The 19,988-nt window shown below is 41.0% G+C and overlaps 1 protein-coding gene across 2 annotated transcripts in view; it reads left to right on the forward strand.

Moving 5' to 3' along the window:
- The first annotated feature begins 12,505 nt into the window (after positions 1-12,505).
- TBC1D9 (TBC1 domain family member 9) overlaps positions 12,506-19,988 on the forward strand; it is a 790,231-nt gene continuing 782,748 nt past the window's right edge. For both annotated transcript variants that reach the window (XM_044062283.1, XM_044062284.1), the window contains exon 1: positions 12,506-13,405. In XM_044062283.1, the coding sequence (XP_043918218.1) occupies positions 13,285-13,405 (121 nt within the window). In that variant the 5' untranslated portion in view covers positions 12,506-13,284. The remainder of the gene's footprint in view (positions 13,406-19,988) is intronic.

Consider the following 19,988-nt stretch of genomic DNA (forward strand, 5'->3'; position numbering starts at 1 on the left):
ACCAAGCAGTCTTCAGATAAGTGCCTCATTGGGGTTTATTCTCTACCTTTTTTCTTTATTGTATTGTACTTGTGTTCATGTCATCCAAGAAGGGAAAATGTCAGTGTGGGAGGCAGATTCCCCATAATGACCATCACAACCAGTGTCTTTTTTTGCATAGGCACTTCCCATGGCCATACGCAGTGCTCTATTAGTCAAGATTTTTTTCTCTAAGACCCTTCATGGACACTTATCTTCCTTATCCATATACCTTAAGAACCAACAACTTAAGTTGTTGGCCCAGAGTGCTATGGCAGAATCCTCCCATCCCAATGGTCAACCATCTGTCAAGAAGAAGGCTAAAAAAGCAAGGCCTAATCTGGTTGCTGCCCAGCATTCCCAGGATGTCTCTAAATTTACAGGTTCATAGATTAATACTAGGCTGACAGCCCTTGTGGGCCATTTTAGGCCTAGTCAATTACCTCTGGTGAAAATCAAACTCTGCACCTTGTGTCTATAAGTTAAACACCTTAACCATTATGCCAACCTCCCACCAGTGAAGGCCCTGAAAACCTTCCCATGTTTGCTTCAGATTCCTCTGCCATGACCCTGTTGGAAACCAGCAAGGATCTGAATTCTTGCACATCCTCATAGGCTTTTCTAATGTCTGTTACATCACAGGGGAACCAAGGGGGATTCCTCAGATTTTGGTAAGAGAAGAGATTCCAACTACGATTATCGAATCTCGCCATGAGTCAGAACCACCAAGAGTCTTTCGGGTGGATGTCCCACTCAAGTAAAAACAAAAAACACAAACACATTACCCCTGTTGTTAAAGATTCCTTCCTCTCTAGATGATGGTTCTTAGGTTGAGAATTCTTTGAGCCCAGCCAACCCCTTGGAAAAATTACCCTTTGGGGATACTACTGCTTGTATGATACAGTACTTCAAATGGAACTGACATTCAAGAAATATATTATGAGCTATTACAGAGATGGAGTCTCCTAAGCCATCTGTTGTTCCTCCTGTTTTGGCAGCCATTTTGGACATCTTTACTGCTGCCTTTGTGGTACCTGATTCTCAACCTCCAGCTCCTAAGAAATCTGACAGTGCCTACAAGTCCCTGAGGATTTCAAACTTTTGTATAAGTGCCCTTCTGGTGATCCTTCAGTGGCTTCAGTTTCCTCTGACAAGCTTTCTAAGCTCTTGTCATCTACTAAGCTCCTTCTCTAAGATAAGGACAGTCAAGCTATGGAGAATTTGGGTAAAAATGTGTATACTGCTGCCACTTTGTCTTTTAGGGCTATTAATTTCTAAACCCACACAACCAGGTATGCTTTGGCCCTTCTTTCTTTCTCAGGTTGCTTCAGTGGTCTCTGACCTTCCTGATTCTGATAGGAAGGCTTCAGCTCTTTCTTTCCTTGGATCCACTTCCCAGGTGGTTCATCACTCCATAAAATGCAGCTATGATGCTGCTGATGTCTCTTTCAGGGCTGCTGCCTTTGGTCTGGTGATGAGGCATTATTCTTGGCTACTTCTACAAGTTTTACCAGATGATATTAAAGCCAAGCTGTTGAATACTCCACTGGATAATGAAACTCTTTTAGGATAGCTGCTGCTGACCTGTTTAAGCCTGTTCAGGACAAGAGTAAGGCCCCGCAGGAAAATGAACACATTTTTGTCTCTCCTATCCCCAAATTCCAGAGGAATTACCCTTCTAAGTCCACCTTTGTCCGCAGAGAGTCTTGTCCACCTCCCAAGGGTAAGAAGGGATCTAGGTGTAGTATTCCTGCTAAATCCACTCAGACTCCTTCTTCTCAGAAGCCTTCCTTTCAGGACAAGCTTGTCTCCATTTGACAGTTGGCCCCTTCTTCCCCTCAGCCAGGTCCCACTATCTTGCTACCTTTCTCTGTTTCTTCCAAATTGGTATACGAACACCTCAGACTCCTGAGTGCTATCCATCATCCGTCATAGTTTGGAAATCCCCCCCCCTGCTGGGCATTCCACAGCCTTCTCAGGAACAGCGTCCTCATTTTCCAGAGGTTTTGCAGTCTGTTTTAGATAGGGGCACCATTCAGCCTGTTACACCCTCCCAACTAGGACTGGGATTTTACTCAGAATGTTTTTTTTTCCTCCAAAGAAGAGCACCTGGCTTTCTGGATCTTTCTCTGTTCAACACATTTCTCAAGGTACCTTTTTTCTGAATGCTGTCTCTTCATGCCTTGTTTCTTTTTCTTCTTTCCCAGGCCTTCTTGGTTTCCAGGACCTCAAGGATGCCTACCTTCATATTCCCATTCACCCTCTGTTCAGGAAATGTTTATGTTTCTCTGTTCCTTCGTCTCATTTTCAGTTATCTGCTTTGCCCTTTGGCCTTTCTGCTGCCCTGTGGTATTCACCAAATGCCTCGCTCCTCTCATTGCCTTTTGCAGGCTTCAAGGAATACAGATTTTTCCTGCACATGGATGACCTACTTATTCAGGCTCCCTCTCCCAGTAGTCTGCTGTGGGATCTCCATTTTACCATTTGTCTTTTGCAGAGTCTGGGGTTCACTGTAAACCTCCAGGAATCTGTTCTGATGCCCTCCCATGAACATATTTTCCTAGTGTGCCAGCTTCAGACTCTCCTCATGTTAGCTTCTCTTCCTGCTCCAAAGGTTTTGTTTCTCAGAACCTTTTTCCAGTCTCTAGTTTGAAGCTTCTCTGGGTTTTAGGAATTTTGGCCTCCACTATTCCCATGCTTCTTCTCACCAGGCTCCATATGAGGAAGCTACAGTGGTACCTCAAATCAGTTTGGCTCCAACATTGCTCCCCCTGGAGTTCCCTATTACTCTTCTTCCTTGTCTCAAAATTGAGTTTTAGTGGTGGACTTGAAAACTCTCTCTCAGTCCAGGGTTTCCCTTCCAGACTCCAATTCCATCTCAGTAACTGTACGAGGATGCCTCAGACTTGTGGTGGGGGGCCTCTTTGAGCCCTCTAAATGACCAGGGTCACTGGCCTCCTCATCAGAAGTTAGATCATATCAACATAAAAGAGATGAGAACTCTGCTTCTAGCTCTGAAGCTTTTTCATCCTCTCACTCACATACAATACCACCATGATGTGGTACATCAACAAACAGGGGGCATGAGGTCCTATCTTCTTTGGAGGTTAGCTCTTCAGGTATGGGATCTAGTATCATGTGACCCTGCATGTATTTTAAAACACAGTCTAGTGGCAGACTCATTGAGCAGGTCCAGAGCACAGGCTCACAAATGGATGCTTCACAGAGATATATTTCTGGACTTAGTCTATCTGTGGTGTATTCCTCAAGTAGATCTTTCCGCCTCCTCTCTGAACAGACAACTTCCTCTTTTCTATTCCAGAGTACCAAGTCATCTGGCTTGGAAAGTGGATCCTGTCATATCCTTGGACGGAAATGTTTCTATATGTCTTTTCCTCTTCCTCTGTTGCCTTGAATTCTGCACAAAATCAGGCAGGACTCTCCCAAGTCTTGCTGATACCTCCCTCTTGGCCCAGGCAGCATTGGTTCCCCCTTCTTTATCACTTGGCTAGGAGCTATCACCACAAGTTACCTTACTTCATGGATTTTCTCACACAAGACATGAGATCTCTTATCCATACTCACCTGCCCACTCTTCAAATAACACTGTGGGTGATAAGGTTTTGATTCCTTATAACCACCTTTTTTCTGAGGATGTGCTTTGGGTTCTGAAGAAGGCCAGGAAACACACTACCAGAAAACCATATATGTCCAAATGAAAAATATTTTCTGTCTGGTGCCTCTCTCACCAAAATAATACTTTTTCTGTGGAGGTTCATCTGGCTCTGTCTTATTTGTGTGATCTGCTCCATGATTGGTTGGCATATTCTTCAGTTAAATGTTCACCTATCAGCAATCTCTGCTTGTCTGCCCTTGAATCCTCCTTTGGCCTATCAGTTTGAAGTCAAGCAATTTCTTAAAGGCTTCCTGCATATCAGTCCTCCCAGCAAGCCTATTCTACCGTCTTTGGCTCTCAATTTTTTATTTTAAAAATTGACGCAGGCTCCTTTTGAAGCTCCTAGTTCAGTTTCATTGCAACATTGTACAGATTGTTTTTCTTTTAGCTCGTACTTCAGCCAAGAGAGTGTCTAAACTTCAGGCTCTCATGGCTATTCCTCCTTTTTTAGTTTATAACAGAGACAGGGTGTATCTTCGAACTAATCCTTCTTTTATGCCCAGTGTGGTTAATGAACTGTCCCTTAATCAGTCTAGTCACCTTCCTTCCTTTTTACCTTCTCCACAGTCTGCCAGTGAGAAGGTTCTTCACAACTTGGATCTGCATAGACAGCTCATGTATTATTTAGGTACAACAAAGGCAGTTTGCAAGTCTAAGCAACTTTTTATTTCTTTTCATCCCAGAACTTTGGGTTTCTCTGCTTCCAAGTAAATCAGCTCATTTTGGTTTTCTAAGGCCATTTCCTTTTGTTATTGTTTTCATGGCAAATGTCTTTCTTTGTCTGTAAAGGCACATTCTACAAGGGTGGTTGCTTCATCCTGTACCTTTTTCAAGGGTTTGGACACCAGTTCCATTCTAGAGGCTGCTATTTAGCCCTTAGTTCATACTTTAGTAAACATTATAAAGTGGATATTATTTCCAGGTCCAGGGTGGGGTTTTGCCAGGGTTAATCTGGATGGGTTTGTAAAAGGCTCTTCTGTGCCTCCTTCCTCCCAGCCTTCTTATTTCTTTACTCTCCCTGTTGTAATAAATATTGCAACACTGATATGAAAGTGCATAGTAGATGTCCTTCTCTTCACTGTTGCAGTATTTGGTCTCTCCCTCCTTTTCCCTCTTTCCTAGCCCTTGCTCCTGTGTTTTTGTTACCCTCCTGGACAAGGGCCCGTGCTTCCTTTTCTTACTATCTTTTTTTTTATGGATGTACATATTTTCTTTTGTCCCTGTGTGTACTGTTTTCCTTGTGTGGCAATGCAATTCTGAGTGTTTGCATCTGTATGTCAACTTTATGCCCTACTCCTTAGGCGGGGAGCATACGTGTGGCTTAAAATGCCTGTAATATATAAAGGCTTTGGTATGCTAGCTGGACATGAAGCTATCATTGACAGGAGATCCCTTATGTGAAGGATATTGCAACAATGAAGATAAGAACATCCACTGTTATGGTAAGAGTTTACACAATTGTACTTTCTACCCATACTTATAAAACTCCCTAAAAGAAAAAAAAACATCCCTGAAAATTGGAAGCATCAGATCTTCTTAAAATCCAAGGTAAGCACTAAGATTGGTCACTCTGGGCTGCTGATCTCTAGTACTTACCCTGCTCATGTTCGTTCACGGATTACCGGCTTTATCCTAAATGGTTCATATCACAACACTGTTTCGGATAAAGAGTGTAATCAGAAGATGAATACTTTTTTCACCTTATTTTCCACAAACGGCAGCAGCTTTTGTGGGGGCCCCACCACAGTCAAGGATGACTAAGTGGGGCCCCCTGAAGCTACGGCTATTGCTTTAGTGTTGAGGATGTCCACCACCAGGATTAACTATGTCACGGACACTGTGTCAGTGGTAAAGCAGCCTGTTACTCCACAGACCACGGTTACTATAACCAGGGGCGGCTCGTGCTATAGGACCACAGGACTGCAGCCCTCCCACCTAGAAAACAAAAATAAATAAAAGTAGAGAAACAAACACATTATCGTAATTCCTGGAAGTACTCCGCACATGTGCGCACACTAGATACACGGGAACCCTCTCAGTATGCTTTCTCAGCAGTCTAGATAGGGGGAGAGGCATGTCCAGCAGTCTGTGTGGTGGTGAAATCACAGGATGGAGGCTGGACCAATCAAGGTGCATTTAGCAGCTAACGAGGAGCGCTGGACCAATCATGAGCAGTTAACGCAGACCGTGGATTTGCTCAATGGATGTGTTCATCGGTGATGAAGGTGGATATCTAACATACAGGGTTGCTCAATGGATGCTTGCTCATCGGCAGAGATGGTGTGTGTGTGTGTGTGTGTGTGTGTGTGTGTGTGTGTGTGTGTGTGTGTGTGTGTGTGTGTGTGTGTGTGTGTGTGTGTAATGCACCAGTTGCTATATACTGGTGGCTAGACAGAACTCATGGTGGTGTGGTAGAGAATACCTCAGGCTTGAGCCCTGTACCTTGTATGCAGGTGGAAAAGTCCTGAATTCCCTACCCACCACCATTTGTAAAGAATTTGCAGATTTTTGCCTCGTATTTGATCTGTTCTGTTACTCATAATATCTGTGGTTTCTAAATATTTAAATACTTAGATATTTGATGGTGCAGTGGTAGCATTGTTGTCTTACAGCTACAGGTTTTCAGGTTTGATTCTTGGCTGGGGTGCCTTCTGTGTGGGGTCTGCATCTTCTTCGTGGGTTTGCTTTTGTTTCCTCCCATGTTGCAAGGACACGTGCCTGCATTATTTCTTCCTGGGCCTCTGCTGAAAATTGTTTTTTTGTTCCATCAAACTTTCCTGGTTAACAAATGTTAAATAAATAAAACTGACAGGCATTTGAATTTCAGACTTATATTCTTCAGAAAATACATAGTAACACAAAACATTTTATTCTAGCAATTTTCTAAGTTTATAAGATGAATATTTGAAATTTGTCCATATTTTTTGGGACTGTATTCCCCCATTATTGGCTTCATCCAGGTTTTTTGTGCTAAGGTTGACAGCTATGGCAAGAACTGAATTCACTGAATATGTTTGAGGGCTGTATTCCCTCATTACTGGGTTTGTCCATGTGTTTTGTGCTAAGAGGTTGATAGCTATGGTGAGAACTGAATTCATTAAATGATAGCCATTTAAGTTTCAGTCTTCCTCTCTTTCACAAAGCAGCTGATTTGGCATAGTGGTATGTTGCTCTGACTGTTTTGCACAGGGACCTGGGCAGTAAAATGTATGGTGGTAACACAGCATTTTATTCTAGCAACTTTCCAAGATTATACAAGCAATGCTTAATGTGTCCCTAGTTTTTGAGCTTTTGACCCCCCTCCAATACATTTTGGCTTTTTTCAGATTTCTTGTGCTGTGAAGTTGAGATGCAGTTGAGTATTGAGTAGATTTTACAAGGAGCTGAGAGCTGCAGGGGAAGAGAAGTTTAATGCTGCTTATGTTTAGTCTGCTTGCATTGTTAATAGTACAACAGGTTATGTACTTGCTTTTGATGCAGAAAGCTGTGGGTTCTACTCTCACAAGGGGTGGATGCTGCCATACTGAGAATGTCCTCTTTGGCGAAGATACTATGAACCTGTTATCAGTTTGTCATCCATTTCCTATTGCAATATTACTAGGTTATCATTTTTTAAGGTAATATAGGCAATTTATTCCTCAGGGGCAACAGACACTTTATTTTTTGATGAAACCATGAAATATAAAGTTGTTTGCTAGCAGCAATCTCTTCATTAGTTATATATCTCTTTAATGTGGAAACCCACCAAAAGCTAGGTATGCTATATAGGAACAATCATTTTCTTTCCATCTCCATTAGGCATACCCTGGCAACCACCTACCTCCTACCTTCACTTCTATATGGAGCCCCTCTTTTAACCAATGTGTCTGTTACCAACCCCTCTAAGCTCGAAGCTTGCTATAATAAGATCTCTAAATTTGCCACCAAATCCAAAACATCAACTCACCACTGCCTCAGCCTTCACTCTCTGAACTGGTTAGAACTCCCTAACCACCTAGACTATCTACAACTAACCACCGCTCACAGACTAATATTCTCCCCTGATAAATGCCCAGCCTTAAAGGACATCTTTCCTCCATACATCCCTAACAGATCACTGAGATCCGAACACCAAAACCTAATCTCCATTCTTAAACCCAAATGACCCGCTGGCCAGCTTTTACTCTCCTTTTCTCTAGGTAAAATAATGGAACTCTCTGCCTCCTTCACTTAGGACTATACCCAACAGTGAATCCTTCAAAACTCAATGTTTAAAAATGGAACTCTCTGCCTCCTTCACTTAGGACTATACCCAACACTGAATCCTTCAAAACTCAACTTTTAAAAATGGAACTCTCTGCCTCCTTCACTTAGGACTATACCCAACACTGGATCCTTCAAAACTCAACTTTTAAAAATGGAACTCTCTGCCTCCTTCACTTAGGACTATACCCAACACTGAATCCTTCAAAACTCAACTTTTAAAAATGGAACTCTCTGCCTCCTTCACTTAGGACTATACCCAACACTGAAACCTTCAAAACTCAACTTTTAAAAATGGAACTCTCTGCCTCCTTCACTTAGGACTATACCCAACACTGGATCCTTCAAAACTCAACTTTTAAAAATGGAACTCTCTGCCTCCTTCACTTAGGACTATACCCAACACTGAATCCTTCAAAACTCAACTTTTAAAAATGGAACTCTCTGCCTCCTTCACTTAGGACTATACCCAACACTGAATCCTTCAAAACTCAACTTTTAAAAATGGAACTCTCTGCCTCCTTCACTTAGGACTATACCCAACACTGGATCCTTCAAAACTCAACTTTTAAAAATGGAACTCTCTGCCTCCTCCACTTAGGACTATACCCAACACTGAATCCTTCAAAACTCAACTTTTAAAAATGGAACTCTCTGCCTCCTTCACTTAGGACTATACCCAACACTGAATCCTTCAAAACTCAGCTTTTAAAAATGGAACTCTCTGCCTCCTTCACTTAGGACTATACCCAACACTGGATCCTTCAAAACTCAACTTTTAAAAATGGAACTCTCTGCCTCCTTCACTTAGGACTATACCCAACACTGAATCCTTCAAAACGCAACTTTTTCTTCACCTGTCTTCCAAATGGAAATGCTCCTGCTTTCACCCCACTTAAATTCTAGGGACTCCCAACTAAGCTCCCCTTACCCCCACTCCACTATACTCTCATACTTATTCTTATTTCTCAAAAGATCCAGAACTAGCAGACTTTAATTGACTCCAAGCATGTAAATATTGTTTCATCAAAAAAAAAAAACACTCTGTCGTCAAGTTGTTAAACTATCTCATAATGTATATTACACTCTGTAACTCTCAAATGTATGAACCCTACTCTTGTATTTCACTTTGTAACCTTTATTTTCTATTTTGCAACCTATACTGTATGGTGTTTCACTTTGCAACCTTTATTTGCATTTTGTAACCTATATTGTATTATACTGTTCATGGAGCTTTTCTCCCCGGGCCTCCACTGAAAATGGGCACTTCTTGGCCCAGTGGACTTCCCCGGTAATCAAACTGAAAATAAATAAATAAAATAAATTTAGATGACTTACTTCTGCAGAGCTTATGCATATTCACTGATACTGATGGATTGTATAAGTTTGAGTAGATTTTTTATGATGGAAATGTTCTCAATTGGGCAGTTTTGTCATTATTGGTGCATGCATACTGGAAAAATGTTCAAAACAATAAATTTAAAACACCCTCTAACAACTGTATGGTATTATACAAGGAATATAATTTAATACAGTCCAGGAAGGTGTATCACACAACACATGTATATTTTGTGTGCAAGGGGGCCTATCATTTGAAAACAGCCCAAAGGTAATCTTTATACTGCCCAAATGTATTTTCTGTGAATGCAGATTTCACTGTTGTTTCAATGAATGTGAGTTTCAAGGGCAGAGTTTTAATGCTAAGTCTATTTTCATTGTGAGACTGTATTGCTTTGTTTAGCAGATGTTTTAGTGTTTGTGCTGTAAAATACAAAATAAAACTTTCAAGTGAAATCCAAATCATCGTACAAGCAAAACAGTATGCGCATTGCAGTGTTTATGGTAAATGGGGCGAAATAGCCAAGTAATGGGACATTGGAATGGCTGCAGGGGGTGGCACCATTCAACCATGATTTTGTGAGGGGGGAAGGATGGCAAACTCAGACAGCCCCGGCTCAGCTGAACTATACCTCTCAACTGTCAAGATTTTCACAGAATTAATAGATTTTTGCTTCTTCTTTTTGGTTTGTTACTCATAAAATTTGTGGTTTTATGGCAAATCATTTAGGAATTATGTCACTAAATAATGGCAGACATTGAGTTTCAGACTTCATAACCTTCAGAAAAATGCATGCTAAAGCAAGACCTGTTCTATCAACTAAGTTTATACAAGAGCAATTTTTAGTACTGTTTGTATATTCCCCCAATATATTTGGCCTTGTCCAAACTTCCTGCGTTAACAGGTTGAGAGGTACGTGCAAAATGCTTTATAGAATTGGGTATATCCAAACCTCTCAACTGTCCCTGATTTTGGCTCAAAATGTTTCTCTCCCACTAATCCCTCTGCAAAATGTCAATTTGGGAAGAAAACATGATGATCAGAGTTATAGATTACTTTTATTTCAGAAATGCATATATATTTGTTTATTTTGTCAGCTGCTCAAGCTAACAGTGCTAATATTAAAAAATGTCCCTTCTTTGACAGGTTCCCAGCTGTATTGTATGGCTATTTTATATTTTTGCATCACATTTTTGGTCCATTTTTCATAAAATTGTGGTTTTCTGGCAAATTAGTGGCAAATCATTAAAGACTGAAGTAAGAAAATAATGACAGACATTTCAGTTTTAGATTTCATACCCTTCAGAAAATTCATACTAATGTAAGACCTACTATTCTATTAGAAAGTTTATAAGAACAATATTTAAATATCGTCCTTAATTTTGGGCCTGACTTTGTCCTGATTTCTTGCTCTGCGGTTGAGAGGTATGACAAATGTGTCAGGGCTTTTGCAGTCAGCCAGAGACTTTTCAAGTTGTGACATACTTATTGCACCCCACTCCCCCATGTAGTGACTCTGGATGTGTCCAAGTAAGGCAAGGAGCAGTTACGCAGTGTAAGTGTGCAGAGTACCCCCCCATCCAAGGTAGACACAAGTACTACATTGGCTTTTTATCTGTCTTGCTTGATTTTGCAGAATGTTCTGGTTTTCTGTCATATTTGTATACTGTTGATTATGCTTCTTATTCAGAAAGTGCCTGTTGCTCAATGTTTAAGTAACAATGATTTCATGACCATCAGGTAAGCTTGTCTGAGATTGTAAAATGCAAGTAAGCTTACTGTTAAAGAATTACCAACATTGAAAACCTTTTTGTTGTTGCCATGCAGAGAATACTTGCATAACTAGATAATGTATAAGCCTTTGGTATTGAAATGCATATGACAGAATTTGTAATAAAGGACAGGATTACAGTATTTTAAGAAGCTCATTACGTTTGTTGGAGCCTTGTAGTCATCTTTGCAGGCTTTACCCATAAACTAAACAGAATGCCAATCTATCATGTGTGGTCCATAACCTGTGCAGTAATCCTTTAAGCAATTTATCTTAAGCTTGTTTCTTGTTTGCTGTTCATTTTTTACTTTGATCATGTTTTGCCAATGAAACAAGTAGATACTTGTCAGGCAGCAGGTCTTTTTTGGATAAGAAAATATTTTTACAAGTGGGGGTTATTATCATTGCTACTTTCGGCATACTAATTGGTACTTTTTATAAAGCTGAATATAAATTATAATTAGAACTGCAGTGCAAGGAGAAGTGGTTTGAGATGAGTGCTGTTTGTTTTTCTTGTACTTGATTTTGACTGGCATTCCAGTAATGTATTTAAAAAGTATTTTCTTTTCATGCCTCACAACCTTTTTGTTTCCATCTAGATATTAAATAAGCTGTCATGCAACCAATGCATTGAAATATTTTTTTCTTCGACACTTCATTTTGTCTTGATTGGACTCTCGATTTGGCTCCCAGGCCAGCATATTTAATTAAAGTTCCAGTGTTATGGTTTTGAGCATAGCTCCTCCCCTTTCTAGTTGGGCGCACCCCTTCCCGTTGGCCCCGCCCCCACCCATTCAGGTGTCTCATGCAGCCCTCTTAAATTTGAAGTCACCAGCCGCCACCAAATATAACCATTGTAATCTTTGAATTTTAAAACCGATGATAAGTTATTATTACTCATCTGGCTTATTAAGTACACAAGACTGCTGTACTAGCTTTTCTTGGTTTGATAAACATCTTATAAAATATCAAAAATAAGTTAACTTGTGGTTGGGGGGGGGGTGGGGGCAGCTACCTCATGGTTAGCTGGTGTGGTGTCTAAAGCCGGCTATGAATCCATTGACCGCAGGTCCATCTTGGATTAGAAGTATGAAAAGGGTGCGTAGCCTTGCCCGTAGGCGCCCAGGAAAACGTCTCCAATTAGAAATCACGAATTTTCTTTTCAAGTATATAAAAGCAGAATACATTCTACCGCTACTCTAACGAGCTGTTAGAACGTATTATTGCTACACTGACTCGAACAACCAATGCATAATATTTAAACTAAAACCGCAATAGCTTCAAGTTTTAGGAACTTTAAGCATTCCTTGTCCTCATTAAAAGTAATATACATACATAGGTACATACACAGTATGCATATAAAATGTCTCGTATTTAATTTATATGCTGTTAGGATGCCGACAGTTGAGCTAAATCGTGGTGGATGGTGCTCTGTGCAGCTAACGTAGCACTTCAAGTGAGGTGTTGATTTAGTTACTCATTGTAATTAGCTTAAAACAAACACAAGTACTGCATCTCCTTATTAAGAATACCGCCAACGCGCGTGTTACAGCTGGAGCCGCAAACCGAAGGTGCACCGAACACCGGGTGCAACAACCCTTTGTGAAGACATCAGTAGCGCACGCCATATACCTGTCGTCGGCGGAGCCACAGCCTGTGGCAGCAGGGTTATAACACCAGTTGTTTACAGTGAACGACTAATAAAATACTCGCTACTGTCTTCCACGCTAATAACCAATCCGCAATCAGCATTCCCCTGGGACTGCCGTGGCTGTTTTTCTCTCTCTCTTTATGTGGTGTGGCTTTAAGTGGTGGAGCGCGTTTCCGGGACGTCAGAGAGCTTCGTTTTACTAGTGCCGTGGATGTGGTGTTTTGTGGTTCTAAGGCAAGACCTGTTTTATGCTGTTTTGTGGGTTTTACATTCTGATTGTGCCGCCTTAGCAGCGGCAGCTACAGTCACCCGCAGATAAGGTGTTGTCCTTGGCTGGCTGTACTGATTCTGAGGACCTTGGTGGAGCAGCTGTACAGCCACACTGCTGATGTCATTGTTTTGATTTGTGCTGTTCCTGGCTTTCATACAATCTGACTACATGTTAGTAAGGATGGTGGGTGTTTAGCTGCCTGTGGGCAACAGAGCATCTTGTAGGTCATTTTGCTTACGGCTGCAGCATTTGTTTGGGGCTGCATACTTTGGCTTGATGGTTTGTTGACTGACTGCCCGAAGAAGGAGCATAAATAATGTGGGTGAATCCTGAGGAAGTGTTAATGGCCAGCGCGCTGTGGGTCACGGAGAGGGCCAATCCTTATTTTATACTGCAGAGGAGAAAAGGACACGGAGATGGAATGGGAGGACTCGCGGGTAAGCAAATGCATCATCTGGTTCTTGGTTGTCCCGAGTAATATGTTACTGTAGATAGACATGTCTACGTTACAGGCAACATAAGCATACCTCTCATTCAGTAAGCTCTAGAACTCTAGACAAAACCTGAAATAAAGGGAGGGGGTACAAAAGCTCAAAAATAGGGACAGATTTTAAATATTGCTCTTATAAACTTAAAAAAAGTTGCTAGAATAACAAGATTTGGCTTAGCATTTATTTATTTTATTTAGCATTTGTTTACCAGGACAGTCTGCTTGGGACAGAGCCCATTTCAGCAGAGGCCCAGGGAGAAGCGCTGTAGACTTTTTTTGAAGGCTGTGTAGTCTGAAACTCAAATGTGTGTCATTATTTAGTGAATTCAGTCCTTTGTGATTTGCCAAAAAAACACATTTTATGAGGAACAGATCAAAAGTATGAGGCAAAACTCTGGGCATTCTGTGAAGTCTGGACAATTGAGAGCTATGGTCATAAGCATGTTGTACAATCTTACTGAGTTTGATGGCTATTTATTTTTATTTCTTAGCCAGGTAAGTGGGCAAGGACCATTGGCGTTTCTAGCCACAACCGTAATAATACTATGATGCTTGTTATTTTTTTTCTTATTGAAATACAGACAGCATTAAATGCATCTGTTAATACATATTTGTTTTCTTTTTTTCTAACTGTAGCCTTAGTCCTGGGCTGAAACATATTGCTAATTCTGCTTCCAAAACAAGTTTCATTGTTTTTGTGTCTAATTCTTCAAAAGTGTACAAAACATTGCTGAGTCTTGTTTTCATGACAAGTGGAGATATGCATGTTAGATTACTGCTAAAATCTTTTTTTGAAAGAACGAACATTTGCACAATATGCAGTCTCCTTGAGCACCTGTTCACTTTTGTATTTCAGAATTTTTCTGTTTCTAGGGTCTAAATTTTGTGGAATTTTAAAATGTTGTATGGAAGATGTAGCTGTAAAATTAACAGAAGCATCTATTGGTTGTTTATACAAGCAGAAATGCTCATGTCTCCAGCAAAGCACCCCCTCAAAGTTCACCTTGCATGATTGTTATGGAGAGAGTGCTTCCAGCAGCTCTAATAGTGGAAGGTTATAAGCAATATTATGTTTCTGATATGAACAGGGATACTGTGACTTAGAAATCATGAGTTCATCTCTTTGTTTAGCAAGAATGTAATGGCTGTGAATTCTGTTGCAGTCAGCTATCTTGAACAGTGAAAATGGCAGAAAGCAATCTGTCAACACAAAGTATTAACACAAAGCAAAACATTTTTTTTATATGTAATGTATTATGTAGCATATGTTAACAGTGATTTAACATTTTACAAATCAGCATTAGCAACCTTGCCCTTTGTATAATTGTTTGTAAAGGCTGTGTCTTGGCATAACCTTTGGCAAACTCATTTAAGAATAACTGCCACTGAGCATTTGTACACTTGGTATCAGAGTATGTAAATGGCAGAGCTATATAAATACACAGTAGTGACAAAAGAAACAGTAGTGATTAGCATGGTGAAAACTGTTTGCAGTACTGACATTTTGAATTAATGCATTAAACTAGTAAAACATTTCCTTTGTTTAATCACTTGTCACATATTCTAAGCACCTCTACATCAAGGTGTTGAGAAAGTAATGACCATTCTAAATACACTTAAAATCACAATAAGGGATTGCTAATTTTGTTTATAAACTAAAACAATTTTTAAAAAGGTCACACAAGAAAACCAACTGGTTAAAAACATAAAATGAAAAATCTAGCAAAGCTAGAATTTCCACTGTGTGATACCTCTGATTTAAGAGGTTTAAGGTATCACACTGGAAATTCTAGCTTTGCTAAACCAGAATAGGACCTCTGCCTAGACTGTAGCCAGCTAAAAGTCTCTTTTTTTTTTTTCATGGTAATCTCAGACAGATGCTGTACCTTTTGACAGCTACATTTGCACTGGCTTGACACTATATCACAGCAGTCAGAGTTCAGTAAAAGGTCATGAAAGACTACAACTTTTCATTTACAGTTTTTTTAACTTAAGTTTTTATGTAATTGTCACTTTTTGTTGCAGAATGTCTCATGATACTTTTTTTCTGTGTTGGCAATCTCTTGTGCATTGTTTTCAAGTATAGTAATAATACAACCAGAAGATTTTTTTCACAGATGTTGTGATTCAGGATTTACTTTGCATCTATATGAAGCATCTTCTTTGTCTTTTCGGCTTTTCCCTGTTAAGGGTCGCCACAACGGAACTCCGGTCTGCTAATGATCGGCAGTAGATTTTTATGGTGCCGTGTTGCCAGCCTGACACCCAACCTTCAGCGAAGGCACACCCATTCACGCATGTCTTTCGGAGGCCATTCGATTGCAGGGAGGACATGCAGACTCCACACAGAAGGCACTCCAGCCGAGAATTGAACAGGAGAACCTCTTGCTGTGAGGCAACAACGCTACCGCTGTACCACTGCGGCTTCTTATCTATATGAAGCATCTGATTCCAAATTTTTAAGTGCAACATGTCTGCCTTTTCCACAAATGCTTCTTCGGCATATATGTTCCCATTTCCCCTGTTTTCCAGGTTAGGTGGAAACCACTTGTTAAAAATCAGTCTTTATTATTGTCAGGCAATGTCTGTGGTGAGTTTCATACTGTTAGTTCATTCATTACCATCTCCTTGTTTATTTAAGGTTTACAAGTTTGGTATTGTTTGAAGGTACCTGCCCAAGTGAATACAGTTTTAAGTGACAGTAACTGAATTTCATGGAATAGTTTTCTCTAGGTACCATACTGACCTTTCCAAAATGATGTAGAGTTGCAGCAATGTTGAATATGCCTACCTTTGGTATGTTGTTTGGCAGGGAGCGTGCTTATTCATCTGTGTGATACTTTGTTTCTTTTAGATTATGCTAATTGTTTTGTTTGAGGATACATGCAGCAAATTGATAGTGTGACACACCCGCATGCATACAAACTGTTTACTTTTGTAATCTGGTCACTAAAACCTCACTATACATTCACGCATAATTTGTATGTATAGTGGTAGTGGTATTGAAAAGGTGTTTCTGTTTTTAGTGCAGGGTTAGGGTTAAAAGGCATTACCAGCTAATCCTAACCCTACATTTTACCCAATAATCATCCTTTCCATAGCAATGCCATTATGCAGACAAGTTAAGGCTGAATGTTTATAGTCGGGTTAAAGTTTCCTTTTGCACTTTTTTCAGTATGTTGATTTACAATATGGCAGTGCTGATAAGTTTGGGTTTGATTGTTTGTGCATTTTAACAAATCAATATAAATCCATATGTAGTATTTTAAATGTGTGTAGAATGTGCACAGTATGTAGTGTGTGTGTGTGTGTGTGTGTGTGTGTGTGTGTAGAATGTGCACAGTATGTAGTGTGTGTGTGTGTGTGTGTGTGTGTGTGTGTGTATATATATATATATATATATATATATATATATATAAAAGCTGTATAGTTGTACTGTAAGACTGTATATATGCCTTTTGGCAGAAGTTGCAAGTAATACCAGGAAAAAAAATCTGCAAAGTTAGTGCAGTGAGAAAAACACCCTGGTTGCAGGAAATTTTTCTCGTTCATAACACAAATTCTACAGTATAGAATGTCCTAGGGAATATTTGCAGTTTCCCCAGTTTCATGGAAACTGCATATCTTCCCCAGGATGCTTTGTGCTATGAAATAAATGTGATTGTTCACTTAACATTGATGACCTGAAGGCTTGATGTGAAGCTGATGAAGAGGAAAATAAAGAACAATTTTGAAGCAGTGCATCATCGAGAGGTGCAGACATATAATAGCCTAGTATGAACCTATGAACCTATCTGCCCTAGGGCATTTATAAGCCTAGCCAGAATGTGTTTGGCTTTTGCCACCCATTTTAAATTTATTTTGCTATGCCCTTTTTCGAGGTTAGTATACTGTGCCTCTGTCTAACAGTGACACTGAAGTGATACCCGGGGTAAACCTATGATCTCCCATCCACTCATCAAGATTCCTCTTGAAGAGAGTCAATGAGGGACTCTGCCTAATCTGGACTGGGATTTTATTCCAGAGTGAAGGGAGCCTCTGGGTTATGAATCTGTCCCTCCAGCATGTCCTATTTATTTCAGTGCTGAGGTTCAAGTCTCTCAAGCGCGTAGCTCGATGGAATTTGGATTTTCTGAGGTGCAGCATGTCCATTAATTCCGGGTTGGACATGGCTTTATACGTCAGGCACAGATCGCCTCTGAACAAGCGGTATGCCACTGAGTAGAGCTGGAGTTTCTTTAACCGGGCAGCATATGGCATCTGTTTGAGCCCTTTGATCCTCTTGGTGAGGTACTTTTGGGGTCTTTCCAGTTGCTGCAGGTGTCTGATAAGGTACATCCCAAAAGGGGCATTGTACTCTATTATGGGCCTGATGAGGGGTACGTAAAGAGGCACGATGACCTCCCCTAATCTAGATGCGAATCCCTTCATGATTAGGTGGGCTATATAAAATGTTTTTCTAACCACTTTGGCCACGTAGTTGTCAAATGAGAGATTGCTATCAACTTGGGTCCCCAGGTCCCTAATTACTTCTTCTGTACTTAATGGATTACCACCTATGTGGTAATTTGTGGGCACTTTGTTTTTGCCAAAGGGGATGACTATACACTTTTTGGCATTTAGCTTGAGGCCATGGCTCTGGCACCAGTTGTCTGTTTCTATGAGGCCCTTTTGGAGGATGTTTATGTCGGTTGGCGAGTCGATTATGGCGCCCAGTTTGCAGTCATCTGCGAACTTGGTCAGCCACAGTCCTTCCGTGTTGGCCTGTACCTCCGAAAAATATATACCGAACAAGAGAGGTCCCAGGACTGAGCCTTGTGGGACACCACTTGTAACTGGTTTGGAGTCTGACATGGCTCCAGCAATTCTAACCATGTGGGTTCTGTCCTTGAGCCAGTTTGCAATCCATCTAGTGACATAGGGGTTTATATTTAAGCTGGTGAGCTTATCTATAATGCCCGAGTGGGGTATTGTATCGAAGGCTTTTGCGAGGTCCAGGTAGGCTGTGTGGACCACCTTCCCCTCGTCAATGGCCTTGGTGACTGTTTCAAAGAAATCAACCAGGTTTAAGAGGCAGGATCTGCCCTTAACAAAGCCGAACTGGGTAGGATCCAGTGTCTGTAGGTCCCCAATATCTTTATTTATGAGGTCTATGATGATCCTTTCCATAGCTTTGCAGACCAAGCTAGTCAGGCTTATGGGGCGATAGTTTCCAGGATCCGTTGAGGCACCACCTTTATGGATAGGGACCACTGTTGCTATACGCCACTCTTTGGGCACATATCCTGTAGTAAGGCTAAGATTGAACAGTAGTTTTATGTTTGGGTTTAGTTCTTCTTGGAGTTCATGTAGGACGCAGCCCGGGACACCGTCTGATCCCATTGATGCTGTGTTTTTTGCTTTGGAGAGGGCGGCTCTTACCTGAGCATCTGAGATGTCAGGGGGGCAGCACTCTGCTGGGATAGATATTTGCCCTTTTGGTGGGGAGGGGGGGAGTTTGCGCTGAACCTGGGGGGGGGAGTTTGCGCTGAACCTGTCAGCTAGGATGTTGGCAATGTCTGTGGGTTCAGTGTATTTTTTGTCATTTTGGACTAATTCTGAACATATCTGGGAATTCCCACCCAGGTTCCTAACATAACTAAAGAAAGCCTTGTGATTATCCTTAGTGTCTTGTGCAATTTTTCTCTCGAAGCTGGCCTTAGACAATTTTATGAGTGCCCATAGTATTTTGCTAATACTGATCAGTGATGCCTTCCCTTTTTGGGATTTTGCTCTATCATTTAGTAGCTTCCTCCTTCTATTGTATAGTTTGTTTATGGCTGGGGTCCACCAGAGAGGACGTCTGCCTTTGGAGGATTGGGTCTTGGTTTTATTTGGGATCGCATGATCCATGCATTCCTGAAGGTGTTCATAGAATGCGTTTATAAAGGATTCTGCGGTCTGGGCCATATTTTCCACAGACCTCGGTTTTGAGGAGTGTGAAATTTGCTTTAGAGAAGTTTTTCACTGTGGTTTTCTGGGCAGGGGGTGGGGTCGGGATGTGAATATCCAGTGAGATTAGTTTATGGTCTGATCTTACCAGTGAGGGATACACTTCTGGTCTGGAGCATAGAGTCCCCATGTTGGTGATGATCAGGTCCAGTATGTTTTCCCCTCTTGTGGGAGTGGTAACAAGTTGTTCCATAGCATTTGAGTTTATAAATTCTAGGAACCTTTGGGCTAGGGTGTTGGAGCTAGAGTAATGCTCCCAGTCTATGTTTGGGTAGTTGAAGTCGCCCAATATAATGGTGTTTGGAGAGACCTTCATATTTTCCAGTGTTCTCAGGAAGGCCAAGTGGGGTTCCTGGGTTTGGGAGGGTGGTCTGTAGCAGGCTATAAACTGGAAGGCAGTTTTACCCACTGTTAGTTACACATGGATAGTCTCTGATGCTTCATGCTTTGCCACCAACCTGGAGGTGTGGGTATCTTTGATGAATATCGATACTCCCCCTCCTTTTGTGGTTCAGTCCAAGTTATGGGGCCGAAAAGCA

Source organism: Protopterus annectens, chromosome 2.part1 (genome assembly GCF_019279795.1).
Source record: "Protopterus annectens isolate FY-2018-M chromosome 2.part1, PAN1.0, whole genome shotgun sequence".
In the NCBI taxonomy this organism is placed as follows: Eukaryota; Metazoa; Chordata; order Ceratodontiformes; family Protopteridae; genus Protopterus; species Protopterus annectens.